This window comes from Aptenodytes patagonicus, chromosome 21 (assembly GCF_965638725.1).
Source record: "Aptenodytes patagonicus chromosome 21, bAptPat1.pri.cur, whole genome shotgun sequence".
NCBI lineage: Eukaryota > Metazoa > Chordata > Aves > Sphenisciformes > Spheniscidae > Aptenodytes > Aptenodytes patagonicus.
This window is the reverse complement of record NC_134969.1, coordinates 1,507,407-1,535,359: the sequence shown is the minus strand read 5'-3', so window position 1 is coordinate 1,535,359 and position 27,953 is coordinate 1,507,407. Positions and strand designations below refer to the sequence as shown.

General features: G+C 57.2%; 1 protein-coding gene across 1 annotated transcript; it reads left to right on the top strand.

The window, feature by feature from the left end:
• Positions 1-713: 713 nt before the first annotated feature.
• Positions 714-27,489, top strand: LOC143169859 (protein argonaute-1). Its single transcript, XM_076357622.1, has 19 exons — positions 714-787; positions 9,925-10,108; positions 10,867-10,987; positions 11,119-11,304; positions 11,626-11,758; positions 12,041-12,175; positions 12,478-12,565; positions 14,358-14,505; positions 14,822-14,941; positions 15,785-15,907; positions 16,382-16,515; positions 17,797-17,981; positions 18,142-18,301; positions 18,596-18,686; positions 20,893-21,087; positions 21,225-21,359; positions 22,264-22,365; positions 23,221-23,420; positions 23,865-27,489. Exons 1-19 carry the CDS (start codon positions 763-765, stop codon positions 23,971-23,973), a joined length of 2,574 nt encoding a protein of 857 aa, XP_076213737.1. The 5' UTR covers positions 714-762; the 3' UTR covers positions 23,974-27,489.
• The last annotated feature ends 464 nt before the right edge of the window (positions 27,490-27,953 follow it).

The following is a 27,953-nucleotide window of genomic DNA, read 5'->3' as shown; positions in this document are numbered from 1 at the left end:
CACAACCCAGGCCTGATCTCGCTGAGCATCGTCTTGAAACGACGACCCCGGGGCTGCCGACTTCGTTATCGAAGCCGTGCCGCAGGGCCAGCGTTCTCGCTCTCCGGCGCTCTTCGGGCAGGGTCAGTCTAACAAACACGGTGAAAAACGGGAGGGTTCTGCCCCGTTTCGCCGGGTTTAGGTGGAGCGGGGCAGGAGCCCCCCCCCCGCCGCCCCGCTCCAGGCCAGCGGGGCCCGGAGCACCTTAGGAATAACAAAAAAGCTGCCCGTACAAGAACCGGGTCCCCCGCCGCTTCCTCCTCCGCCTGGCAGCGCAAAATGAGTCAAAAAAAGGAAAAAAAAACCCGAAAAACCGTCTCTGGCGGTGGAGCGGCGGGCAGGCCCGAGCGCGGGCAGTCGACGCTGCGCCGCTGCCGGCTCCCGTCCGGCGGCGAGGCACCGGCTCGGGCTCCCCTCCGGGGCCGCCCGTCCCCGTCCCGTCCCCGTCCCCCCCCGCCCCGTCCCCGCTGCCCCTCGCCCGCCCGCAGCGTCCCCGGTGCGGCCGCGCCGCCTCGCGCGGCCCCAAGATGGCGGCGGGGCCGCCGGGCGCCGCCTTTGTTGGGCGCGGGGCCGGGCGGCGGCGGCGGCGCGTGCGCGCTGGGGCGCGGCGAGAGGCGGCTGCGGCGGGCGGCGGTGCAGCACCGGCCCCGGCCCTGCCCGGCCCTGCCCGGCCCCGGCCCCTGCCCGCGGCCCCCGGCTCGGAGCGGCGCCGGCGTGGATGGGATGGAAGCGGGACCCTCGGGAGCAGGTAGCGGCGGCGGCGGCCTGCGGGGGGCCGGGGCGCCGGGGGGCGAGGAGCGTGCGGCGGGGGAGCGTGCAGCGGGGGCTGCGGAGCGGGGGGCGAAGAGCGTGCGGCGGGGGAGCGCGCAACGGGGAGCGAGATCTGTGCGATGGGGGAGGTTGCAGCGGGTGATGAGCGTGCGACGGGGGGGGGGGGGGCTGCACAATGCGGGCCGGGGACCCCCGCTGTGGGGGCCGAGGGGGGTCTGTATCGGGGAGCCGGGCAGCGGGGGCGAGGTGGGGGGCGCGGGGGGTTGCAGGGTGGGGGTCCTGCCGTGGGGGCCGTGCAACGGAGGGATGTGCGGCGGGAGTAGGGGGGCTCAGTGGGGGAGCCCGCAGTGGGGGGTGAGAGGGATGTGCGACGGGGGGCTATGCCATGGAATGCAGGGGGGCCCCGCGGTAGGGTATCGGGGTGTGCAGGGGGGGTCTTAGCAGTGGTGAGTGAGGGGCAGACTGTGCGGGGGGGGGTGGTGCGTGTGCAATGGGGCGGTGCAGGGAACGCTCCTGTCTGGGCCTGCAGCCCGCCCGGGGGGGGCTGGGGGCGTCGGGGGGGGGCTGCAGGGCTGCCCCGCTTCAGGGTGGGCGCAGCAAGGCGACGGCAGGCTTGTCCCCCCGGGGTGCCCTGGGGAGGAGCAGCGATGCGAAGGGGAGGGGGCGACGGAGAGGCCCGTGCGGGGCAGAGCACCCGCAGGATTGGGGTGCAGGGTCGGGGGGACGTGTCCGGCAGCAGGGCTGGGAGCGTGGGGTGCGAGTGGTGCGAGCCCTGCACAAAGGGCCTGTTTTGCACAGAGGAGCAGCAACATTTCCCCAGCTCCCTGTCCGTGTCCCCCCCCCCCAGCTCCCCGTCCCCCCAGTGCGGTGTTTTGGGGAGTGGGGTGCAGGCTGGGAGCTGGCGTGGGGCCGGCGATGCTGTGCGCCGTGACAGCACGAAGCAGCTCTTCTCCCCGTGCCGGGGCATGCGCGGAGCCGGGGCTGTGCACCGCCGGCTGCCGGCGAGGGGCCGCGAGGGCTGAGCTCCAGAGTCACCCCCGCGTCCCCCCACCCCTACCTCCGCACGCCCGGCTGGGGACGGGAGCAGCTGACGGTGCTTTCGGTCCCGGCCCCTTCGCACCGGGCTACTCCGTGGGGGTTTGGAGAGCCGTTCCCCAAAACTCTCCCGCCCGGCCGTCACGTCGGCAGACGCTCGCTCCCGCACCCGGCGTGAGCATCGCGAACTTGTGCTGCTCTAGTTTGCACAATTTTGGTGCCTAAAATAAGGCAGAAGGGGGGGAGGGAGTGATGGGGAGTGATGGGGACTGCTGGCCTTTTGCAGGTCTCGTGCTGGCAAGTTTGCTGCCCGCTGTAATGCGGTGGTGTGGTGAGATTTTGACATAAAACTGCTGCACGTTTACAATCAAACTTTGGTCCTTCCTTATGGTATTTAATTTTAAGTGTGGCGTGGAGATCTCTTCGTGTCTGTGTTACCTTCTGGCTGCTGGCGCTTTGTGTTTGGGGCTGATTTATTGGCCTCTGGAAGCCGTGATTTGGCGGCTGCACGGGGGCGGTCACAGGCTTTGCCGGCGCCTCGGGGCGATAGCCGCGCTGCCGCCTCGGGGCGACGCAGATAACGCTGCCGGCGTGCCTGCGCCCTCCTGCCGCCAGCCTTAACTAATTCTGTTAAGGTGCTTTCAAAGAATCTCTTGGATGGGATGGGGCCACGCTCAGGGGGGACGGGTTTGGGTTTCGGTCCCGCTGATGGCATGGGTGTCCCCGGGGCAGTGGGGGCTGCGCTGGGAGCAGGGCTCTGATGCTGCACTGTTGGGAGTTTCCCCTTTCCTCCCCAAATCTGGCTGGGGGATGTCTGCTCCCACCTGGGTTGCCCTGCGTGCAGGGGAGACATTTACCCCGTGTCGCAGGAGCCGCCGCGGACCCCGCCCTGCCTTAGCATCCCCTTGCCTGCTGACGGACCCCAGGTACGGGGCTGAGCCTCGCATACGAGCTCTGACGATGCCGGGCTGTGACCTGTCAGGGTAATAAAGCAGAAACCCGGCGTGTGCCTGGATGTGCCCAACGGGAAGATGCCTGGAAAGGCGGGGGGGGGGAGCCTGGGACATCTTCTGACCCACAGGCACTGCTCAGGGAGGCACGCATGCGCTAGTTTTAAAAACTGAAGTCGGTTTCCCCCTGACTTTTAATTTTCTTCATCCCTCGCAAACTTCCTAAATGCTGTTAATCTTAACCGTTGTCTTCCTGTGCTAAACCCTGCAAAAACCCCAAAGCTGTTCCGTCTGTTGGATCTCCTTATCTTCAGGAAACATGAAATCGCATGTGCCTGTTTCTGGGACGGGATTATATCAAGAAACAAAGCCAGGAGAAGCACCTTGCCTGGAGACACGGCACGTATGATTTATCTCTAAACACTTTCTGCAGCCTCTCTCTAAACCCAGGGAAGAGCAACACAGAGACAAGTTATTAAGATGGCAGACGTTAAAAGGAAGTCAAATCAGGCAGAAAAGCGCTGCTCTTTCGGCGGGGTGATCTGTGGCGGAGCTGTGTGCGGGTTTTAACCTCCTCACCGGGAGCCCCCAGCCGGCGGCTCTGCGGGGCTGCCCATGGCGCGGCGCACCCAGCGCGGGGACGCGGAGGGACACGGAGAGGAGCCGGCGTCGCCTTTGTCCTGTCCCCTCCGGCGCTGGGGGCTGCCTTTGTCTGCTGCTCCCGGCTCTGCGCGTCCCTGGCTGCCGCCTGGAAAGTCTGCGGGAGCGGCGTGAGACCCTGCGGGGCAGGCAGGAGGGGTGTCAGCCTTCGCCTGGTCCAGGTGCCATTAGCAGGGACCCCAGGCTCACGGTACGGGGTGACACAGTCCGGATAAGCTGCCCGGTGCGTTCGGCAGAGGTGGTGGCACTCACGGTGCCGGGTGCTTCTCACACCCCATCAGAGGGACCGAAAAGGGGGATGCGGAGCCGTGGGGCAGCCAGGGATGGCTCAGCAAGACCCTCGTGGGTCGGCTCATGCCACCGCGGGTCGAGCCGTGTCCGTACCGGTGGCATCACCGCACCGCGCCGCGCTCCCTGGAGCCAAAGCATCTGGTTTGCGATCCCTGTGAATGGCTGCGAGGGAGGTGGTGATGCTCTTGCTGCTGTTTGTTATGCTCCGTCGTAGCATCCGCGGGTTCGCTCTCTGGCCCAGCCCGGACTGCGGGACTGCGCCCACCGGGGTGCGGGGGCACCGGCCTCGGCTGTGGCGGCAGCAGGGCAGGTTTTCAACTTGACACTTTCAAGTTCGTCGCCCGTGATTTCCAAGCAGAAAGCTGAGGTTTGACATGGCACAACGATGCCCTTTGCAGCGCTTGGCGCTCAGTATCAAGGATAGAAAGAACTAAATTGCTTTCAGAAGTAAATACTGTAGTAAAGCAGATTAGAGCCCGTTTTGGCGCATTTCTTGGACGCAGCCACCAGAACGCGGGGCAGGAGCAGCGCTTGGGCAGCTCAGGCTTTCCCTCGGAAGATGGGCTCTGGTGCACGGGATGGGTTTAATGCTGCACGTCGACGGCTGCAGCCGGAGCCCTCTGCCCCACGTGGGCGTGATCTACTTAAACTCAGCTCAGCGTCGAACCAAAAAGCGCCTACAGCTGCGTGAACCTGGTTGTGCTCACGGCGACTCGGGAAGGAGCAGGCGGCGGGTGCGGTGTCTGGGTTGGCAGAGATGAGATGGTGCTTTTTGAAGTCTGGGCTTTGTGGGACGGCGTCGGTCACTGCTTAGAGCTGGCGGTTTTGTAGATGTTGAGCTTGGAGACTGGGAAAGCCAATTGCTCACCCCGCCAGCAGTTGCCTTTCCTGCTGGTGCTGCCGCTTGCTTTGCCTCACAACGGGGGGGTTTCACTTCCCTGGGGGATTTCTGGGGCTGGTTTAGGGTGGGAGATGGCTGAGGGCGATGATGGACCATGCCACATGTCTGGCGACATTTGACGTGCGGTGGCTCCGCTTGCTCCTCTCCGATTCCCGGCTGTGTTTTGGCGGGGCCGAGCACACGGGGAGGGGGCCGTCGTGGACCTGCCGCCGCTGCAATAAAACTCCCTTTTGTCTCGGCCTCGTTCCCGTGGCCCCTCGGCTGAATGTGGCGCTGGAGAGGATTTAAATGACATGGTAATTTCATGCCATCCCACCGACGGCTTTGCCTGGCTGCAGGCAGCTGTTGGGCAGCGGGTCGTGTTCCCCAGCTGTTACAATAGAAACAAAGCGTATTCCAAAGCGCTAATTACCCCAAACGGACTTTCACCTTGGCGGCGCTGCCCTCGCCGCCGTCTCTGCCCGCCGGTGCTTCGCGCGCACACGGCAAAGGGCCAGCGGTGGCTGCGATGCTCCCGCCGCCGGCGCGTCCCCAGGGCACGGCTTTTGTGTGCGAAAGTCTGTGATTCCTCCCAGGCCGCTGAATTTATAATGGCAGGCAGATTTCATCCCGCTCACTGGCCGCATTGTGCTGCAGGAACAACACTCACCCTCCAGCCCCCGGCCCCCGGGCACCCGCATTTACATGACAAAGTGGGAGCCTGTGCAGCTTCACCATGGAGAGTCGAGGTATGCAGAAGCCCCCCTGTCTTCGGGCGGTTTGGGGCGCTTTTTAACGAGGCTCCTTCTACCGAAGGGGAGCCGGCACGTTTCCCCGCTGGCCCCTTTTCTGCTGCTGCCAGCTGCAGCCGGGGGCTGCAGGCACGAGCTGCCCGGGGATGCCACGTCGTGCTGCCCGGGCTTCCCTGGCACAGCGTCCTCCGAGCCAGGCAGAGGGCAGCTTTCGGGAGGATTTGCACCGAGGGAAATCGTGGGGGGACCCTGAGCGCCCCGGAGCAGGGACGTGGCGCGGGAGGGGGTGAGCCCAGCCTGTGTGTTCACCAAAGGGCTTTGGGGTCTCTCCCACCTGGGCCAAAGCAGCCAAGGCCAGGCAAGAGCCCGTCTCGCACGCCGGAGGTGCCAGATGTCACCGCTCTTATAAATAGCCATGTCCCGGGTAGGCACCACTGCGCCAGGCTGTGTGCAGGCACTGGGAGATAATGGCTTTTTAAAAATCTTTGGATCTCAAAGTAATTTAGAAAGGAAAAGTCATTATCGCTCCCCGCTTTGCTGGGCGAGCTCCGGGCGGGCGGCATGACCCCTGCGGTGAGCCTGGGGCTGGGCTGCCGGGGCGGCTGCTCCGGCTCGTCGCATTCGAGGACCGTGTGTCTGCGGTCGCCAAAATAAAACCTGCTGAGTCGGCCCAGGGGTGAATTTTCCCATCCTCGGTGCTGGTCTTGTGTCCTGCCCTGGTCTTTGCAGAGCATCTCCCCGCCGTCGCAGTGCTGCTCCCTCCAGCCAGGCTGCCCGGTTACGCTATCTGCGTTCGCAGTATCTTGTGGCTCGCATCAAACTCCTGAGCCAACTTTTGTGTTGCTGGAGGCTGAATCCTTCATCTGTGATTCATGATCTTAACTGCGAGGGTTCACGTTCATAAAGCATCTGGCGATCCTCCGGCGAGAGGGTTTGTACGGCAAAGCGTTATTTTCGGGCTGACCGGTGCAGTGCCGGGGTTGTGGGATGGGTGCGGGACCGTTCGGTCGCCCCTCTGCAGCACGGCTCCCGTCGGCTCCAAACCTGCTTCAGCTCCTGCCTGGCACCGAAGTGCCACCGGGCGGCTGCGGAGCCGTGGCTGCTGCCTTGCGTCCCCTGCATCTGCGGGACGCCATAGGCACGCGGAGATGCTGTCCTGCTCATGCACGGCTGCTGGGATCGTCTCAGGGGTGAGAAGGTCCAGAAGAAGAGAAACTGCAGTTGCTGGCCTTGATGTGGTTGCAGGGAAGGCAGCAGAGAGCTGCTGTCCTCCGGCAGGTCTCGCAAGTGGGCTGAGTGGTTTCTTGCTCGAAAGGCAACGCAGGGACCGGAGGCTCCAGCAGCGCTGGCAAATACCTCTTTGATTGTGAACCATGATTTAAAAATGCATCAGCTTGCAGCCAAGGAGCTGGCAATTGCCAAGAAATGTTTGTCATGTGGAGACATGAATTATACCACGAGTAGCTCATCTGAAAATCAGTTTTCTAAAACAAGCTTCCCCTGGAGCGCAGCGCAGCTGCGAGCGCCTGCGGGGTCCGAGCCCCGCGTCGGCCTCGGAGATCCCCGTCTTGCTCGTCAGACTGCTCCCGGTCCCATGCTGCCTTGTCCGAGGAGGCGCTGGGGCTGGCTCAACCCCAGGCTTGGGGCTCCTGGCAGATTTTGGAGCTCCTGGGCTCCTGCCGCAGGGCAGAAGCAAGAGCAGAGGTTGGCTTTGCAGAAGTTAATGCCGCAGTTTGGTCCCTGGACACTCGCAAGGGTCGTCCCGTCCCCTTGGTGTCCTGCGGCACGGTGGCCTTCCATCAGCAGGAAGAGTCTTGCAGAGATCAGGTGCAAAACTGAACAGCAAATACGAAGTTTGCTGCTCTTCTGTTTTTCTGCTTCTGATATTTTTAGCCTGGAATTGAAATTTGGATTTAAAAAGAAAGTGGATGGGAGCAAGGGGTGCTAAGAGCACCATGTGTTCAGGAGCCGAAATTGGAGCCGGGACGCTGTTTGGGGGCTGACTTGGACAGCTGGCCACCCAGATGGAGCGCTCCAAATATCCACAGGCTGCGCTCCCCGCACCCGGCCCAGCTGGCCCAGACCTCGCGGGGTTTGAGAAACAGATAGAAGATACAAACTGGGATGGGTGGAGACGGGCAAAGTGGGAACGGGGCAGGAAGGGCGGATCTCACCTCGGAGAGCAGCGGTGTTGAATGCTGCTTTGGCAATGTTTTAGGATACCTGTGAGTCCAAGGGTGCTGTCAGTTCAGAAATGCCGTTCAGTCGTGTGGCCGTGCATTGGTACCCATCTCTCCATCTCCAAACTTCATTAGTGCGTCTGTATAATGGGCTTTGTGGAAAAACTGGTACTTCCCTCTTTACAGGTTTGGGGCCCACGCTGCTTGAATTGGGGATTTGGGATTGATTTTTTTTTTTTGCTACCTCCCATAATTCATAGGAGGTTTTCATCAAGCTGGTTTTAATTTTCTCTGGTTTTTATCAGCAGCTCCCCTGGAGTTAGCCTTCCTCATCGATGTGACTTTTTTTTTTTTTTTTTTGCTGAACAGCAGTTGAGAATTACGTTGGGGAGGGGTTAAAGATAAAAGGAAAGTTCAGGTACTGGGACTTGAGTTATCCTGCGACCTGGAGTTTGAAACGCGATCGTTAATAACCAGTATAAAACCAAAGCAAGCTGTTATCCTGCAAAATCTAGCAGTTAAATAATCGTGTAGTGCAGATGCAATAACGTGTTTCCTGTTTCTTGTGGCATCCTCCCTCTGGCAGCGAGTCGGAAATTGCTGGAGGATGGAGGGGAAAATGCGTGTGTCTGCAGGTCCCCGCTGGCAGAGTCTCCGGGGAGTTGCATCCCTTGGAGAGGGGCAGACCTGCGGCTCCGTGCCGGTGGAGCCGGTGCTGCTCTCCCATCGGAGGCGGCAGATGCCGTCGCCTGCGCAAGCAGCCCCGTCTGCGCCACGCAAGCCGGCGGGGAGGGAGGCGGTGGGGCCGCTGCCGGCTCCTCGGCCCCTCGCTTCACCCCTGGCAGAAGTCCTGGGCATCTCGGCAGGGCCGTATTTCTCTCCCCGGAGCAGACGCGGTCCCTCGCCTCCTCCCGCCGGGCAGAGCCTCCCCATTGTGCCGGCGCTGGCTTGTAAATCAGCGGGGCAGGGGCTGGCCTGGCCGCGGGACAAAGGCTGCCTGTGCTGCCGGGGCATCCCGGCTGAGCTCCCCACGGTGGGACCACCCCAGCCCCGGCGCGGGGGCAGAGGGTGCCTGCAAACCCCTTCCCTGCTAAAGCCGACCCCGGGTGTTCCATGAGCTGAAGAGCGACGTATTTGGAGGCAAATGCTTGGAGGAGGGGGTAGAGTGTACCCACCAGCCACAACTGGCAGATGGAACTGGGGAGACCGCTCTGTTCGTGGCAAAGCCCCTTGGCGGTGTTAGACGGGTGCTTTCTTCTTTGGGGTTCACAGCAGCATCCCATTTCTCCTTACCCCGTGACCCCGTAAGTCCTGCGCCGCCTCCTGCTCGGCGTTGGGGAGCTGTCAGACCTGGGCTATTTTTGGAGCTGCCCTTACAACAAAGCGCTCTGCGTGCCGGGGCCCAGCGTGGGTTGGCTTTGATGTCGCCGTCGCTGCCGTGCAGCGGGGCAGGCAATGCTTGGCCCTTGCTGCGCTTGTTGGTTGGCAAACGCCGTCCTGCGGGGTGGGATGCTGGGGAGGCCCGGAGAGATGCCGCGGAGAGGGATTCTTCCCGCAGGAGCCGGGGAATGGTTGGGCAATAAAAACACACCACAGCCCTGGGAGGGCTGGCCGTGGTCTAAGTGTATCTTCACTAATTCAGTGTGCCAATGTCTCCCAGACCCTTCAGGTGAAGGTTGCTGCTGCTGCTGCAGACCCGTGGCAAGCTCTCAGTGCAGATACGAGGCTCTACTTGCTTTTTAAAGCCAGGGCTGGAGAGTTTCTTGCCGCTGTTCTGGTGGTTTGCATATCGTGACATTTCTTGTGCGAAACAGAAGTTGAAGTGCGGCTTGGAGGCGCTTTCAAAGCTCTTTTAATGTGGACATTAGGTACAACCTGTCCTTCGGTGTCAGGAAAAGCGAATGTGGCCTTCTGTCCCCGCATCTGGTCAGGGAATTGAGTTATGGGTATTGCGGTGTACGCCAGGACGTGGGTGCGCCCGTGGTCGGGACAGGCAATTGGGAGTCCCTTGTCCTTCCACGGTCTGCACTGCTGCCGTGCGTGGCCCCGCGTGAGTTCCTTTCCCTAAGGCAAAGCAGAGATTATTTATCTGCCGGTGGATGGTTTGACATCTGCACAGCGGAGCGGAGGGCTTGGCACTGCCCTTTGACAGCTCGGCTGGCGCCGGTGCTTGCTGGACGGTGCCCAGGGAAGCTCCTTCCACCTCCTGCTGTGCTGGTCCGAATTCTGTCACCGCTGCCGGGAGCGTGAGTGGGAGACCTCCCGGTTCAGGATGCGGTGATGGGGAGTGCTGTGACTCTGCGTTGTCTGTCTGTCTGGGCAGGGGGTTTCTCCCAGCCTTCCTGACCCGTTTTCTCTCCCCGCAGCTGCAGGTGCATACCTGCCACCATTGCAGCAGGTATTTCAAGCGCCGCGTCGGCCCGGGATAGGAACCGTTGGGAAGCCCATCAAGCTCTTGGCCAACTACTTTGAAGTGGACATTCCCAAGATTGATGTGTATCATTATGAAGTGGATATCAAGCCCGACAAATGTCCACGCAGAGTCAACAGGTAAGGCAAGTATTAGAGGTTTTGGCACTCGTTCCCCGCTTCCACTTTCCTTGTGGAGGCTCCATAAGTGCCTGTCTCCATCTTCGCCGGTGGAAGCCATCAGGGTGACATGTGGCAGGGGTCACAGTGCTGCCCAGCACCCACGGGTGGCTGGACCCCACGAGCCGCATTTGTGCAGCAGCACTGGTTCCTGCCCCTGACAGCCTCGGAGGTCCTGAACTCGGAGCTTCTTCAAAGCAGCTGTGCTATTTTGGCAACAATCCCGTGTTTAAAAATAGCAGGCCCAGACCTCGGGCCATCGCGTACTTTTCTTTTCTGTGTTTTTCTTTTTGGCATCCTACTCGCTACCCGTCCCCTCCTGCCCCGGCAGCCTGGGTAGCTCTGCGCCCCGAAGGCCGGTGAGCAGATGCTCCCGGCAGCCGTGGGCAGCGAGTCGCTCCCTCTCGCCCTCCCGGCACACGTGGTGGGTTTGCAGCCAGCTCCGGCGGGTGCGCGTTCCTGCATACCGCGTAAACTCGTTCTGCCGAAGCTGATGTACCGAGTTGCGGGGAAAGGCACGTGGCTGTTTGTCCGGGGGCCCTCCTGTCCCGGGGGGGCTCGGCTCTGCTCTCTGGTGCCCTGTGGCTCAGAAGTGCCCCGGGTAGGGAGGCTGGGGACCAGGCAGGTCGCAGAAGGTGTCAGGCTGTAAAGAAACCAGCAAAATGAACCTTGCCCTTCTCTCCCCCTGCCTGTCTTTCTTGCCCCGCTCGCCTGCGTAGGGAAGTCGTGGAGTACATGGTACAGCACTTCAAACCACAGATCTTCGGTGACCGAAAGCCAGTCTACGATGGGAAGAAGAACATCTACACTGTCACGGCCTTGCCCATTGGAAACGAGCGGGTAAGAGGGGGCGGCGAGCCCCGTGCAGGCAGCGCGACCTGCCTCCTGCCTGGGAAGGACCAGCTAAAAACGACCTCCTCTCCTCGCGCCCACGGGGATGCCATGATCGCTTCCCTCCCTTCTGCACCCAGGTTGACTTTGAGGTGACGATCCCAGGGGAAGGCAAGGACAGGATATTTAAGGTCTCCATCAAATGGATGGCCATCGTGAGCTGGCGCATGCTGCACGAGGCCCTGGTCAGCGGGCAGATCCCCGTCCCCCTGGAGTCTGTCCAGGCGCTGGACGTCGCCATGAGGCACCTGGCTTCCATGAGGTACCTGTGCCAAGGGGCGGCCCGGCGGGTGGGCGCTGGGGGCAGCAGTGGCCGTGCCATGAGCACCGAACGTGCCGGGGAGGGGACCGGCTGCCCTTGGCAGGCTGTTGTGGCTGGGACTGGCCTTGACGGTCTTTGGGAGGAGGCGGCCGTGCCTGCCGTGCTGTTTGGTGCTGTCGCTCTAGATGCTCCTGCAATGGAAATAGACAGGGTGATGCAGCCGGCGGGGCGAGCGACGGCTCGGAGGGGCCGGGGGTGCTTCACGGTCGCTGCCGGTGGGGCTGGCGTGTGCTGTTTGACGCGGTTTGCCCTGGTTCGTAGGTACACTCCCGTCGGCCGCTCCTTCTTCTCCCCCCCCGAAGGCTACTACCACCCCCTGGGAGGCGGCAGGGAGGTCTGGTTCGGTTTCCACCAGTCAGTCAGGCCTGCCATGTGGAAGATGATGCTCAACATCGATGGTGACGTATTTTTTTTATGCCGGCAAAACCACTTTGCTCTCCAGCATGCCCAGCACAGCACGGTCCCGCTCGCTCATGGCGAGGTCCCAGCACTGCTTCAGGCTGGGGGCTTTGTGCATGGGGTCTGGACACCCAGCGCTGGTTGCAGTGGGGTGTGGGTCTGCAGCGGGGAACTGCAGCAGTGGGGCTGGGTGTGTTTGGGGAGGCTGGATCCAGCCGGCTCTTGGGCCAGGTCCGTCTGCTGGGAGAGAGCAGAGACACATCGTAATATCTGTCCCGCAGTGTCGGCCACTGCCTTCTACAAAGCCCAGCCCGTAATCGAGTTCATGTGCGAGGTGCTGGACATCCGGAACATCGACGAGCAGCCGAAGCCCCTGACAGACTCACAGAGAGTGCGTTTCACCAAGGAGATCAAAGGTAAAGCCCCCGGGGAGCGCTGGGGACCCGTCCTCAGCTGGGTGCTGCCCCAGACACCAGCGGTGGCTTGTCTGCTGCCCAGCTCCTGCAGTGAGGTGGGAGTACGGGGGGGTGCATATTTAAAATGTCTCCTGGGGCACCGTTGCCTCCCTCGTGCACTTCACAGGGCATCTGCAAGCATACCTGCTCTGGAAATGGTTAATTATTTAAGGCGGGTGTTGGCGGTGTCCCGGGGAAGTTGGGCGAAGGGGAATCGCTCCCGCCTTTACCAGTGACTGCTGCGTCTCCCTGTCTTGCATCAGGTCTGAAAGTCGAGGTTACCCACTGCGGGCAGATGAAGAGGAAATACCGCGTGTGTAACGTTACCAGACGGCCGGCCAGCCACCAGACGTAAGGCGGGGGGAAGATGCCCTTGGAAAAATCTGAGCTGTTCTTTTCAGCAGCTGCTGGTGTCGTTAGGGAGAGCTGGATGGGAAACTCCAGCCTGCAATGGCAAAAGGAGATGTGTTCGGTGCTCTGCAGCAGTTTTGGGCGCAGCAGCTCGCGCAGCTCCGTGTCATGCGCAGTGAAGGCGAGCGGGGTGCAGGGGAGGGTGGGAGTGCAGAGGATGCTTTGTCTGGCAGGCGGCGTGCTGCAGCGGGCTGGAGCTAACATGCCAGGAATTGTCCTAGTTTTTACCTCCGAGTTTGGTTTTCTTCTTTCTTAAAATAGACACTGCCAAAGCAGAAGTTTTGTCAGGGGATGAAGCGAGATTCCCTGCCTTGAAATTATTTGCATGTGCCTGGGAGCAGGCTGGGCCTGGGCACCCCTCCGTGTCGGGGGGCTGCCCTGCTCCCCGCAGCCCCCCATGGATGGGGACGGCAGCACCGCGGAGGTGGTGCCCTCAGCACCAAGCTGTCGGGTGCCACAGCCCACGGGTGTTTCCAGGGCTTGTCACTGGGGTTTGCCCTGGGAGCTGCCCCCGGGGAGGCTTGGAAGCAAAACAGGGTTCAAGGCAGAGGCTGGGGGGAAGAGCAGGCGGACCCTCCAGACCTCCCCGTGCAGGCAGCGGTGGGGACAGTGCTGGGGCAGGAGGGGCTGGGCTTGTGCTCGCTGAGTGGAGCTGGAGGGGAGGGGGGGGATGTTTTTCAGGCTGCCAGCCCCCCAAGTTTCTGCAATGTTTCTGGAAATTTTGCCAACAGTAAAAAAAAAAAAAAAAAAAAAAAAAAAGAAAAGAAAGAAAAAACACAACAAGAAATTTCCTCTCGTGCTGTACAAACCCAAGTGCTGGCAGAAAATCTCTCCTCCCAGTTCTTGCCTGATACCAAACCAGCAGTGCCCGCTCAGGCTGGTGCTGTCAGGCTTCAGAGCCCCCGCCGAAGGGGAGCACCTCCCTCGCCACAGCCACGCTTCCTCGTCGCACAACCCCATCTCTGGGTGTATCTCGTTGGGGTTCATGCGCCTGTCACTGTGTACGCCCCTGTGCTCCAGCATCCTTGGGTCCCAGCCCTCAGGCTGGGCGAGCGCAGGAGGAATGTGACGCCTCACCAGGGTGTTCGGGCTGGGTCTCCTGTCTAATTTTGGCTCCATAAAGAATATCAGGTCAATTCTTCATTTTCATGGAGCTCTTTATGGAGCCGGGAACAGCTGGTGCTGGGTGAGGCTGGGTATCATGCGCTCCAGCTATGGACGGTGCGACACCCCTCAGCCCTGCCGCTGGGAAGTTTGATTTTTTTTTTTTTTTCCTCCTGTGGTTTTGAAGGGAGATGCACCCCTCCTGCCCCCCTGCGCTCTGCCTGCCCCGGAGCCGCTGCCCTGTATCGGGAGAGGCCAGTTAACCTTTGCCTGGAGCTCAGCTCGGCTCCCAGGGAGGGCACCAAGCACAGAAGGCCTCCTGAGTGCCAGTGTGCTGTATTTATGTACCTGACAGTGGCATGCATGGCATGTCCTGCAATAAACATTTGCCCTGATTAGCTGGATTAGTGAGGGAGAGCTTTATTTAGGGACCTCAGTCCCACACTGGGATCAGAGTATTCCTGACTCGATTTCTGAAAATACCACTGTTGTGCTTTTTATTTTCTTTTATGGTAGCTCGGAGTGGGAGCCTGCCAGTTCCCTCTCTTCCCAGCCAGAGTAAGTAGTGCTTGAGGTCTGGAAGTGTCTATTTTGAGTAGGTGCATCCTTCGTGTCCTGCCTCTGCCAGGTTTCCCCTGCAGCTGGAGAGCGGTCAGACAGTGGAGTGCACAGTGGCTCAGTACTTTAAGCAGAAATACAACCTGCAGCTGAAATACCCCCACCTACCCTGTCTCCAGGTTGGCCAGGAGCAGAAGCACACGTACCTGCCCTTGGAGGTGAGTGCTGGCTCTGCACCGTTGGGCGCCCCGGCTTTTGGGCACCGTGCAAAGCAAAGCCAAGTAGCCTTTGCTAGCAAATGCATGACGATATTCTGCAGCTAATGTGTTGTGGGCACTAGTTGCCTCAATGTTGACCTGACAAGAGCCGTTTCTAGTAAGTGAGGGAGGAGACCATGCTGTAAAAAATGCCATTTTTCTGCAGCTGCAGGCTCGGCACCTCTGGTTTGGGGCTGGCTGCAGGGCCCCAGTGCCGTGGTCCCCCATGTCTTGCCTGTCCCTAACGCGTGGCTGCTGTCTCTCCCCTGCCGTGCAGGTTTGCAACATCGTGGCAGGCCAGCGGTGCATCAAGAAGCTCACAGACAATCAAACGTCAACCATGATAAAAGCAACAGCCAGGTCTGCCCCAGACAGGCAGGAGGAAATTAGTCGCCTGGTACGTGGCACAAGTCCCTGGGAGGGACGGTGTCGGGGCCGGGGCTCTGATGGCAGGCTACGGTGTCGTGTCCCTGATGAACCTTGTTGCGATCCTGCTCCTCAGCTGCTCTGCACTGGAGAGTTGCGACCTGCTCAGAAGATGCTGGTGGGGTTAATGGCTTGGTTTTATCCCCCTCTTCTCACTGAATCCCTGGTCAGAGATGCCTGCATGTGTGTAATGGACACCTGCATAGAGCAGCCCAGCTCAAAGTGACCGTGGAAACTCGCGTGCAGCAAATTCAGGTCCTCGCGCTGATGGAACCTGACCCAAAGGGAGCTGGAACTAAAAATAGGAGAACAAATTAGAGAAATGACCCCGGCTCTGGGTGTACGTGGGGACTGTGCGTTGTGGGGCTGCAGCACGGGAACTCTGCCTGCAGGTCAGCCTGGGGCAAGCCAGGGGAATGGCAAACCCGGCTCTGCCAGCGGCCGGGCAGGAGCTGGTTATTGGTGCTGTTGTTACCCAAATCGATGTCTCTGGGCTTTCGAAGCTGATATTCCTTCTGGGATTCTTGATAAGTCTCTTGCCAGTCTGAAACTTCCCGATGAAGCCTTAAATCTCAGGAGCAGGCTCTGCTCTCGGTTGCATTGGTCAGTGCATTCAAAAATCAGGTCCCCCGTGGGTCAGTTTGGAGGACAGGGTTTGGCCCTTTGTGTTAAACCGCTGCCCTCCCCCTGCGGAGAGGACTTCAGCTCTGTAGAGAACATGACTTTAGGTGCCCGTGTTTCCTGGCCAGCTGAAGCTGCGTGGGATGCAGCAGTTGGTCTTGCTCCCTCCCATGGCCCTTCCTTCCCTCTGCAGATGAAGAATGCCAGCTACAACCTGGATCCATACATTCAGGAGTTTGGGATCAAGGTGAAAGATGACATGACGGAGGTGACGGGGAGGGTCCTGCCGGCGCCCATCCTGCAGTACGGAGGCAGGGTAAGCAGGGCTGCACTGCCTGGGTGTTGGGCTGCGTTGTGCAGAGAGATGCTTTCACACCAGAAAACGCTGTTTCTGAACAAAACTTGTGCTACCTTCGGGTTTGTAGGTTAGAGCTGGAATTTTTTTATCAGAGCACCTTGGGTTTGGGTTTTTTGGTTTTTTTGCAATATAGCTGTTCTGAAAGTGTAGCCAAGAGTCATTCGGTGACAAAAAATGAGCTGAAGGGGAGAGGGATGCTCAGGGTGAGGCAGCTCGGGTGAATTTTCCATCGCCTTTGAGGAGCTGAGATTCTGAATTGCCCATCGCCACGCGCCGCGGCAGACCCTGGCAGTGCAGGGAGTCGGCTCCAGCGAGGGTGTACGGCTTTGTGATGGGAAGCACAACCACGGCACGTGCGGGTGCTCCCCAGGGGCTGCCGGCGCGGGGCCGGGCAGGACGTGGCAGCGCTCTGACCGTCTGTTTGCCTTGCAGAACCGGGCCATTGCAACTCCCAACCAAGGCGTGTGGGACATGCGAGGGAAGCAGTTCTACAACGGCATTGAGATCAAAGTCTGGGCGATTGCCTGCTTTGCCCCGCAGAAGCAGTGTCGAGAGGAGGTGCTGAAGTAAGGAAAGGGGCAGCCCGTGCGGGTGGGATGACGTGGGGGAGCCGTGGCTCGTGGTGCGGCCGCCCTCTGCTCCCAGCCTGGGTCTGCACATCCTTCATCGTTAACACTGGGTCTGAATCGCTCGTGGTACAAATTTGATCCGGGTTCAGACTGGGTGTTCAGTCTTGTTTCTGTTAGTTTATCCAGAGTGCCTGACTGTTTATCCTGGCTGCGAACAGTCCTTGAGCCATCGCGAAGCCTGCCAGGTTGGAGTGAGCGCATCGGCACTCCAGCACATGTGAGCTGACAGTCAGGCTCTCCTCGGTCTGCTCTTTGCATCAGGTAGCTGCGGTATTGTGATCTGATACTGCCAGCCCTAAAGCTGTATCAAACTCTTCTCAGCTGAATCTCCTCAGAGAGATGGGATTGTGAGGGATATTTAATTAAAAGTTTCCCCAATACCCTTTCTGAAATAATATAATTCACGTAGGAAGCATCCTAACTCGCCACGGGTTTTTATTACAGAGAAGTCTTAGGCTTTCTGAAAAGCTTTGGTAGCTTAGATACTCTCTGCTTCGGTAGCCAAGTGACACAGAGCGGGGACAGTTTATCTGATTTAGGGAAATGGTCACCTTGGTTTTGGATTCTGCTGGGGACTCGCTCAGGTTTCTCCTGACTGAGAGCGGATGCATCAAGGCGAGCATTTTGTGTGCCTCTTCTGGGTGTTTGGCACGGTTAACGTTTGGGATGGTTTGGAGCAGCTCAAAGTCTCTACGTCTGCAGTAACTGGGTGGAGGTGGGAGTGACACCGCACTCCTCTTGTAACCCCTTTGGGGCAGAGCTGGGAGCCCCACGCTCCCTCTGGCTCTCCCTGCATCAAATTTATCCTTGGCAATCCAAAAATCCAGACTGTGGCTGAGCACTTTGTCCGGTTTGGTAAGTGAAGGCTCGCATCACCTTTGCAAATCATCTGGAAATCGAGCAGGTCTGCTCCCCCCTTCTCCAGCTTTCTAAGGGAGAACGGCTCACAGCTCCGTCACTCTTCAGGAAGAGTCAGTACCTGGGTAAGAGGGTACCAAGAGGGGATGGTTCAGCTCTAACACGTGTTGGTCTTGCGTTTCCCGTGCCGCACGCTTGCTGGATGCTGTAAAACCACAGACGTGGTGATGTGATGTCCTCGTCTCTGTTCTGTGCCGCAGCACTCCAGCCGTGGGTCCCTTCTCGCTCGGTGGCCGGGGTGCGCGGCAGAGCTGCCATGCGGAGGGGCTCAGGGCTGAATGCTTCTCCTCCCGGGCACAGGAACTTTACAGACCAGCTGCGCAAGATCTCCAAAGATGCAGGGATGCCGATCCAAGGCCAGCCCTGTTTCTGTAAATACGCCCAGGGTGCAGACAGTGTGGAGCCCATGTTTCGACACCTCAAGAACACCTATTCGGGGCTTCAGCTCATCATTGTCATCCTGCCAGGGAAAACACCGGTGTATGGTGCGTCTGGGGCAGGGGCGAGCGGGGAGAGGAGAGGGGCTTTGCTCTCGGGTCAGCAGGGCTGGCTCTGCTCCTCCTGCGGTGATTTCTCTCCCCATTTCCGAGGATGCTGCTGGAAGCGGTGCGTTGCTGTCTGTTCACTTGCTTCCTCTGCCCGCAGCCGAGGTGAAGCGCGTTGGGGACACCCTCCTGGGAATGGCCACGCAGTGCGTCCAGGTCAAGAACGTGGTGAAAACCTCCCCGCAGACCCTTTCCAACCTCTGCCTCAAGATCAACGTCAAGCTTGGCGGGATCAACAACATCCTTGTGCCTCACCAGCGGTTCGTACGGCTGCTGCCTCTTGCGTTTTTGGGGCTTGTTTCCCAGGTCCCTTGTGGTGCTGCCTGCCTGGCTTTACCTGGGGTAGAGGGGGCCTGTGGGCGGCTGCGTAAAGTAACGGTTTGAAATGGGGGTTTGCAGCCTGTCTCGCCTTGTAATGAGCTGTTGATGTGCCCAGGCCAGAGCCCAGAGGTCGGGAGATGTCCTCTCTGTGATCTGCTCGCCTCCATTGGGCTGTGCATCACCCTGAGATGGCCCCAAAAGGCTGACTGCCGCTTTCTCTTCTCTCACACCAGCTCTGCGGTCTTTCAGCAGCCGGTGATCTTCCTCGGGGCCGATGTCACTCACCCGCCGGCAGGAGATGGGAAGAAACCCTCCATAACAGCTGTAAGTTCCCTGTCCAGGGCCAGGCTTGATGCCCAAGAGCCCTGCAGGGATGCAGGAGCTGGAACGGGACTCGTGTGTCTGTAAAGGGGCTGTGTCACTACTGTCCCCATAGTGACACTTCTCAGGGTGGCCCCATGCCCTATCGGGTGTTTCAGTCCCACTCCTGGGGTGGTGGGTCCCCAATCCCCTCCTGCCTCTCCGCAGAGGAGCTGCGGTTTTGGGGAGCCACTGGGAGGGCTGGCAGGGGCCAGGAGAGCTGGCAGCTGCCAGCAGGTGGGGCTCGTGATGTGCCGGACCCCATGAGCGCTGTCGGACAGGGTGTGCAGGGAGCTCAGTGCGGCCACTGTGCTCGCCGGAGTCATCCCTGGGCATCCCGGTCCTGCAGTGCAGCCCTAGGATGGACCTTCCCCAGGCGGGAGAGCTGGGGAGAACTGGGGTGACGGGGCTGCTTCAGAGCCTTTTGGGGAGGAGGACCTTCACCCCAAATGAATAATGAGCATCCATCGAGTGAATGGATGATGGATGAATCCATGCCGCTCGCATGCCGGTGAGGCTGGGTGGCAGCTCGTGCCCTTCGTGGGGCTCTAAGACGTTGCCTTGTGCTCGTTGAGGCGAAGGACAGTGTCAGGTTCTCGTAGCGTCTGTTTTAATTAAGCACGTCAGCATTTTCCTACTAAGTTCTTAACTTTCCAGGGCTCATAGCTCAGGTTTTCCTTGGCATGCAAATGCATCTTTGGAGGAGTGTTTTTTTCTTAATTAGAAGAGGTTGGGAAATGCTTTTGGCTGTTTGCTGTAGGTGTGGGTGGGACAGAACAGTCTGTTTCCTGGCGGCAGCGCTTCCACTCCGAAAACATTTTCTGTGGTTTTTTGTACAGGACCACTGTGGGGTGGTTTTTTTTCTTGATTTTTATAAAAGCTTTTTTGAAGCTGCAGGGGAGGAGAAGGGTAGAGCCTTCAGATGGCCTTGATCTTGTCCTTGGTCCGTTGTTAATTAGACAATAGAAGGGGGTCTGTGGCTGAGGCCAAAGGAAACATTTCTGTTGCACACATCGGCTCCGCTGGTGCAGCCCAGACCCTAGAGCTCCGTTTGCGAAGCAGAAGTGAAACCGGCACAGAGAGCAGGGGCAGCAGGCTCAGCGCCGCTGAGGATGTGGAGTCTGTGGTGCTTTCCCTCCGCTCGGGGGGCCGTGGACCACACGGTGCAGCAAAGCAGCCGGGCATTTGTCTCCCAGCGTGGGCCAGTACCTGCTTTGACGCCCATGACTCACGCCGCGCCCCCAGCCCTGTGTCACGGCCGAGCCCGGCTGCTCTTGGCCTCTTTGCCCTGACGTCTTTGAGGTCTCCCCTCCAGAGCGCCCGGCTGCAATGGGAACTCCCTGCTCGACAGCTGCCACGCAGTGACTCAACCCTGCCGTGTCCTCGGGAGGCGGCAGCGCCGGCGGGGCAGACCGTGGATGTCTGGGGCAGCTCTGCTGCCTGTGGCTGAGCAAGGGCAGGCGCAGGGACGTGATGCCGGCAGATGCTCTGCGCAAACGTTGACCTGGTTCAGTCGCCTTTTGGGCAGAGGGTCTCTGGGCAGCCCGGGGCGGGCAGGGCAGTTGTGCTGCGGTCGGAGGGGTAAGGACCGTCCGATAACAGAGCTCCCTGGTGTTGTTGTGATACAGACCTCAGCAGCAGCTGTTACAGCAGTGGCTTTGCAACTGCAGGTGGGGTTTTGTACCCTGGGGGTGTCATTGCCCTGGTGAGACAGCAGAGTTTGGGGTCACAGTCCTTTGTGGAAGCCAAAAACCTCTGGAGTGAGGGATGGAGGGAGAAGGGCTTAGGCAGGCAGAAAGGGCAGCCCTGCTCCCCCCTTGCCCCTCTGCTTTTGGGCAGGAGGGGTGAAGCTGGAGCAGAGCAGCAACAAGCCCACACAGCCACGTCGCTCAGTGTGGTACCACCCAAGTTGTCTCACTGGAAATTCCCATAAACACCACAAAGGGCATGGCAGAGCATGAAACCGGGACGTGGCCACGACCAGGGATGTCCATTTTGGGCACTAGTTGCCTGCACAGTATTTGCTGTCCCATCTCCTGATCTGTGAGCTCAGGTGCTCTGCCCACTGCCAGCTGTGGGTGTTGGAAGCAGGCAGAGGTTGGGAATGTCCCATGTCCCTTCCGTCCTTCCCATTGTAATGCATGGGCCTGGCCTGTCTCTGTCGCTGCAGGTTGTGGGCAGCATGGACGCCCACCCCAGCCGGTACTGTGCCACGGTGCGCGTGCAGCGTCCTCGCCAGGAAATCATCGAGGACTTGTCCTACATGGTGAGGGAGCTCCTCATCCAGTTCTACAAATCCACCCGCTTCAAACCCACCAGGATCATCTTCTACCGTGACGGCGTTCCCGAGGGGCAGCTCCCGCAGGTGAGGACCCCTCGGATGCCCATCGGCCAGCGGGGCTGCACTGGCTCCCGCAGGGTTCCTTAAGGGTGCACGGGGACGGCTGGGGGACGGCTGAGTGCCGGCGTGTCCCCTCACTCTGTGTGCGCTTGTCGCTCCAGATCCTTCACTATGAGCTCCTAGCGATCCGAGACGCCTGCATCAAACTGGAAAAGGATTACCAGCCTGGCATCACCTACATCGTCGTCCAGAAAAGGCATCACACTCGTCTCTTCTGTGCAGACAAGAACGAGAGGGTAAGCGCCGTGGGGTGCCGGGGCCGGAGGCGCCTGATTCATCCCCAGCCTTTAGGAAGAGCCAGCCCTGACTTTGCCGAGGGGAAAGCTCACCGCTGGCAGGCAGAGAGCTCTTTCTTGAATGAAACGTGCTGCTTGGTTGACTCCCGCAGCCATGCGGATTAGGCTGCTTCTAGAAACCCAGACAGCTGTTTGCTGTTATTATGAGTTACTGGGTGCTGATGATCCTGGTGACTCTCTTGAAATAGCCTCTGTCAGCTTGAAAACATCTGTTGTTTTGGTGATAGCTGTAGCCGCTGACGTGACAGGATGAATAACCCCTTGCTTGCTCAGAGCTTGTTCATGTTTGCTGTGCAGGAACATTGATTGTTGTAGCTTTTCCTAGATTTGATCTAAATTTAGTGGTTAGATCTAGTCTAACCAGACTGGCTCTACCTAAGCATGAAGATTTAATCTTGGGAGCTGAGGACAGTTTTTGATCAGGGTGCAAAAGCCCCAGTATCTTGTGGCAGAGACTCTAGCTTACACCCTCCACAGAGATCCCTGGAGTTTTGCTCACTTAATTCTCACTTCTGCTGTAGGATGGGCCAGTGCCCAGCCCTCACCCTGCCTGCTTTCCTTCTGATGCCGATTGCTCTACCTCCATGTCATGCCTGGTGTTGATGCTAGCAGAAAATGCCAGCAAGCCTGTTCGGGCAGGGAGCAGAGTGGGATGAGCTGCTTCTGTCCCCCCTTAGTGGGCACTTGGGGAGCGGCTCTGCACGGTGCTCTCAAACTACGATGCTGAGATGGGGGCCCTGCGCCATGGCCCTGGTGCAGGGCAGGTGTGTTACAGACGGTGCTCTGGGCAGCTGGAAATAACCAAACTCTGCAGTGCTTGGGTCTCTCTTTCTATTCCCTGTAGATTGGGAAGAGCGGGAACATCCCAGCAGGAACAACAGTGGATACAAATATCACCCACCCCTTTGAGTTTGACTTCTACCTGTGCAGTCATGCAGGCATTCAGGTACCGCGCTGCAGAGCTGGCTGTTGTGATGCTGCTGGTTTTCTTCGGCTGTTGTTGCAGATTGCACTCTCATGCATCTGACCCGGCCCTGTCATAGCCTCCCCCTCCGGCACCGGGGACGTGGGCAGCTCAGTCCAAGCTGCCGTTGCGGTGGTTTGGCGAGCAGGTGCTGTGACGGCACTGCTGCTGCGTTATGCAGCACGTACCCGATTTCTCTCCTGGAGCCAAGGATCTCTCCCATGAGATTTTCCTCCTCTAGACTGGCCAATTCAGCAGCTTATCAGCTGGTGTCTGAGTGTGCCGGGCTCGCTGGGGTGCCTGGTCATCAGCAGGGACCTGTTGTCTGGCTGTGGGCGGGAGAGCTGGGGGCAGCCGTTCCTGGAGTAGGCGGCTTGATTTGCAGCTGCCTTTCTTCAGGCAGCCAAGATTAGTCAGAAACGGCACTGAAAAAATTGCACTCATTTAATCTACAGCTGCTTCCGCAAGGGAGGTTTTTTGGCTTCTTCTCCCCCTGCAAGGACAGCGGGGAGCTGGCCCGGTTCGGTGGGGAGCCGGTGCAATACACGATGCAGTGGGCTGTGCGGCGTCGGGAGCTGGGAGCGGCAGCGCAGAAGCACCGCAGTGCCTGGGCACAGGGCAGCTGCGTTAATGGTTTGCACCTTGGTGCTAAGGGCTTTCTTGCCTCGCGGTGCCTGTGCGCATGTGGGGTTCTCAAATTAGGGAAGCACGGGCATCTCTCCTGCCCAGGCTGTCTGCCAGGTCGTTTTGATCAGGGAGGGGGTGATGAGGATGCAAGGCAGCTGCCTGCGTCTGGGTGCCGGCAGCACCTCTCACACTGCCCCCTCTCCTTCCCAGGGTACGAGCCGGCCATCCCACTACTACGTACTCTGGGATGACAACCGGTTCACCGCGGATGAGCTGCAGATCCTCACGTACCAGCTGTGCCATACCTACGTGCGCTGCACCCGCTCGGTCTCCATCCCGGCCCCGGCGTACTACGCCCGACTGGTGGCGTTCAGAGCACGGTACCATCTTGTGGACAAGGAGCACGACAGGTGAGGGGGCTCTGCCCGCGGCCCCGGGAGGGCAGGCCCCAGGGATGGGCAGGGGGCACGAGCACCCTGCCTTGGTGTTTGAAAGTGCCTCTGTCAGAGCAGCGCTGCAGCAGACCCTTTTGGGGGGAGATCCACACGTAGCTGCACCCTCTTAGGTCCCAGCCGAGGAGGAGCTGGGGGTAAAGGAGGGTTAAATCCCATCCCGAGCTCATCCCGGGCCTGGAGGAGCATCCCTGGGGTGTTTGAGCGTTACCAGCCACCTCAAGGTGCCGGAATCTCTGCAGTGCCAGACACGGTCACCAGCACACGCAGCATCCCCGTGTGTTGCGGTGAGATGCCTTGCTGTGCTGCCAGCGCTCACGGACCCTGATCTCCAAGGGGGTTTCTCAGTGTTCCTGGGGGGGAAATACAAAATAATTATGCAGTGATTTCCTTGATTTTCAGTGGCGAGGGCAGCCATATATCTGGACAGAGCAACGGCAGAGACCCCCAGGCCTTGGCGAAGGCTGTGCAGGTTCATCAGGACACTTTACGTACCATGTACTTTGCTTGAAAGCCTAACTTTTGTTACCTCACTCAAGAAAGCTTTCAGATTTGTAGGAGCCATACAAAAAAGGAAGCATTGGGACACCTTGTTTTTTTTCCAATGAGAAATCACTGCAGGGCAGGCAGCGTCGATTCGAGGCAGGAGACCAGCACCACGGGACAGAAAGATCCAACACCTTTGTAGGATTGGAAGAGACTGATGATTATTTTTTTAATTTTTCTGGCTTTGCAAAATTTTGATCTGACCAAACATATGAAGGCATTCAAGGAAGGGATAAAAATCCCAGGAGGCGGAAGCAGATTTTCATTTTTAAGATGCAATACTATAGACTCCTGACTGTGAAATGGCGGATTTGGTCCTCCGTTGCCCACCAGGCGCTGGTAGGTATTTTTTGTGGGGGTTGGGGGGAGGGGATTTTTAGAGCCTTAAAACAGAAGACTAGATTTATAAAACTAATATTTTAGAATATGAGATGCTTTAATGGGTTAAGGGGAAAAACAACTAGTTTATAGGAGAATTCTAACACTAACAGTTCCCCACCCCTGAATAATTCCCCCCCATATAATGTAAGGCACCCTAGCACTTAGCTCAGAACTGAAAACTGTCTTCCTTGTGTTACAAGCTAGTTAGCTGCTGCCATTTGAAGCAACAGTCACAGACTTTTCCATGGGTGAGTGCCTTACTATGATGCTGCAAAATTTCAATGTTTTTAATCTTGTAAGGAAAATAGTAATCTTGTCTTGATGGTGGTCCATATTTCCATCGGAAGGAGTTAATTTCTATGGTCCTAAGTTGCAGTTTGTGTTAGATCACGACCTCATGGTGGTTAAACTCCATTGAAAGATGTGCACTTTCATATAGGACATGTTTAATGGCTGCTGACCCATTTTTGTTTCCAATGTACTACTTGTTATTTAAAACTGTTTCTGACAAATGGGGGCATCTTCATCCCATGAGGACAGAAATCGCTATCGATTTTTTTCTCTTTTTTTTTTTTTTTTTCCTGAATTTTTATGATGGACACCGGGATTTTTTTACTAAACATTATTTTTATATGATACTGAGTCTGTTGCCAAAATACACAAGTCATTAACGTTCTCAGAGTTTACATCACCGCACTTCCTGAGGCTGTGCGCTCACGCCAGAGTTTTCTAACGTTTCCTGTCCGATGAGTGTTACCAACTGCAGTCCGTGCAGTGCCGGGTACTCCTCAGCGCCCGTCTCCCGTGTGCGTTCGGCACACGTCTGCCCGGGTCGGCTGCTTTCTGAAGTACCGCGTACCCCAACTCCAGCACCTCCAAACTGTCACCCTCTCTGCTGCTAGGTTTTGCTGCTCTTTGTGTCATGGTATCACTGATCTCATGCACAGGGTTTTTTTTTTGTTCTGAAAGCACACCAGATTTGTTCCTTAGTCAGAATGACGAAATCCTTGTTATTGTCATGGGGGAAACTCCTACTGATTTGTGTTTGTAACAGGAGAAAAGCCTTTTTCCCAACAGTAACATAGCGACTGCTTTTCAGACTCATTTTGCTGCACAGAGTGACCGTTATGCACAGCGGGGCAGTAGTAGCAACTCATTACCAGTATCGTGGGCAGATTATCTGGGTTGGTTTTTTTTTTTATATGAAAGTGTGCACAGCGCTTCCTTCAAGAGAAAAAATGACGCGCGCACTCCTACCAAACTCTTAAAGGGAAGAGCTCTGTCGTCATTTTACTGCCAAATGTCAACGCATTTCCAAGGCCGATCCACCACAAGCACTGCCCCTTGTCAGTTTGCGTGGATAGAAGCACACCTTTTTGTTTTGTACTTTCTGACGTTTAAACTTGCCTTGCCTTCATGAAAAACCACATTGGTCGTGTTGGCCCATTGATCTGTCCTAACACCGGGAATTCACTCTACCCGTTTTCTTTTTGGGCAACGTGTTTGTGAAAAATGAAGACATCAATATGCTATGCAAACTAAGTGCTGAGCCCACTGATGTCACATTTTGTGAAGATCCTACGTTTAGCACAGTTCTATTTTTCCTCAAGACTACAGTATTTGGTTCATATTCTCCTTTGCACCTTGTGTCAACCTCCACTGCTGTATATCTGCAAGGTGTCGGGGAGGAGACCAGGAACTCTTCATGGTCAGTAGGGTAGTGGACTCTTCAGGAAGGCTTTTAGAGAGTAGGGAATGCATCAACACTAAGTCTCAACATGAGAAGCCTACATTCCTATACACAAGTGCCTGCATAGTGACATAAATTCAGCACCTCTCCATCTCATCCTCAGAACTCTAGCTTGTGTTCATTGAAAGCAAAATGATCTCAGAGGGGCTGTACCCGCTCACCTTGTGTTAGAAAGCCCCTCATTAGGAATAAAATCGGGGTTAAGGTCAAGGTTCTCTCTGCAAATCAGTTTGTTCACCAGCATTACAACGGAAAGCACCTGGCTGCTGTTCTGCAGCGAGGGGCAAAGGTATTTTGGTTTCTAGTTTTTATTTTAGTGTTTTAGTTGGGTCTAGAATTCTGAAATGTCTTTTAGTAGCTGTGGCATAGCACGTGCCATTTTTAACCATTTGAAAAGAGATAGTGTGGGCATTTACGGAAACAGCTTGTTGCTCTGTAACAATTTTTTTTTAACCTTGAGACTTGAAATGTAAAATGGACCTTTAAGATTTGCACTCATTTGTAAGGTGGCTGTTCATAGAAAACTATGAATGAAGACTTGCTGATGTAGCACCTACTTTTAACAGCAATTTTAACTACACAAAAGCTTCACAGCTTCTGAAACTCTCAGCTGTTGACTTGCAGATCGTGTTCTGCCCTTATTTCACCCTCTGCGTTGGGTTTTCATGGTTTTGAATAAATAAAAAAGCCAAACTCGGTAGCTGCTGTGCCCTTTAAACCCTATTTCCATTTTGAAGACATTTAGAAGGGGTTTGAGTTACCCGCATGTTTTATATAATGGACTATGCACCGTACCTTCTATGCGGCTCCAGCATTCAGCATTTCTACCCTTTTCTTGTCTGAGATGCAAACGAATAACTGCATGTTGAGGTGCTGTGCATTTTGCTACCCATAGCGGATAGGTGTTAACCCAGATACATATCAGGATTTGTAGTTAGCCACAAACCCCACACGGACATCCCGAATGGCTCCCGAGTCTCTGCCTTCTCCACGCGCACGTGTTCCTTCTGCAACTGGAAGCATCGCCAGGTGCATGCAGTTTTGTGGGAAGAGGAGTAACTTCCATTTACCTGTCAGTTGTTGAATGCTGTTTGTTTCCCTTATCTCATATCCGAACATAACGGGGGCGAGAGGGCAGAGCAGCCCTCTCCCCAGAGCTTCCAGGGGCGGTCGGGGTGTTCTGGTATTCGCAAGCGTACAACCTGGTGTCTTGGCGTCAAAAAGCCCAAGCATTCAACGTTGCCTCGCGGAAGGTTTTCTTCTTGGAAAATGAGTGTGAAATAAAAGAATGTGATTCTTTCAGGAAGGGAAGCCAGACAGCAGGACAGCAATAAACCAGTGAAATTCGTATCTTGCCTGAGTGATTTGCACTTCAATAGTTGTGAAAGAAAATTTACGGGACTCCAGTGCTTTTGTGTTCAATTTCTAGCCCCTTTCGTACCTCCTTTATATGAGCAAGTGTTGAACTGTACATAGGGTGTTTACAAGACACTCTGTTTGGGTTGTTATTTTTCTTGTGGGTTTTTTTTTTTGCTTTAGCTTGAACTCTGTATGGTCCATTTGTCAAATAGACGTGAACAGTTGATGTACAGTACTTACTAAACAAGCAGCAGCACAAAACTTATTTTATTAAGAAAATATGGCTTATATTTTAAAGGTTGAATATCAATTTTTTTTTTGTATGCGTGGAATTGACTGGTAAAGAGTAACAAAATCCTTGGATTAGGCCAAAAGAAAATACTGTAAGATCATAACCACCTCTTTATTAAAGAAAACGGTATGATTAAAGAGCTCCAGAACATTGTATTTATATT

Excerpts from the sequence above, each read along its gene's own strand:
- LOC143169859 (XM_076357622.1), top strand. The coding sequence starts at position 763 with ATGGAAGCGGGACCCTCGGGAGCAG. Across the intron at positions 10,109-10,866 it reads TGTCCACGCAGAGTCAACAG|GGAAGTCGTGGAGTACATGG; the intron begins GTAAGGCAAGTA and ends TCGCCTGCGTAG. Across the intron at positions 15,908-16,381 it reads TCCTGCAGTACGGAGGCAGG|AACCGGGCCATTGCAACTCC; the intron begins GTAAGCAGGGCT and ends TTTGCCTTGCAG.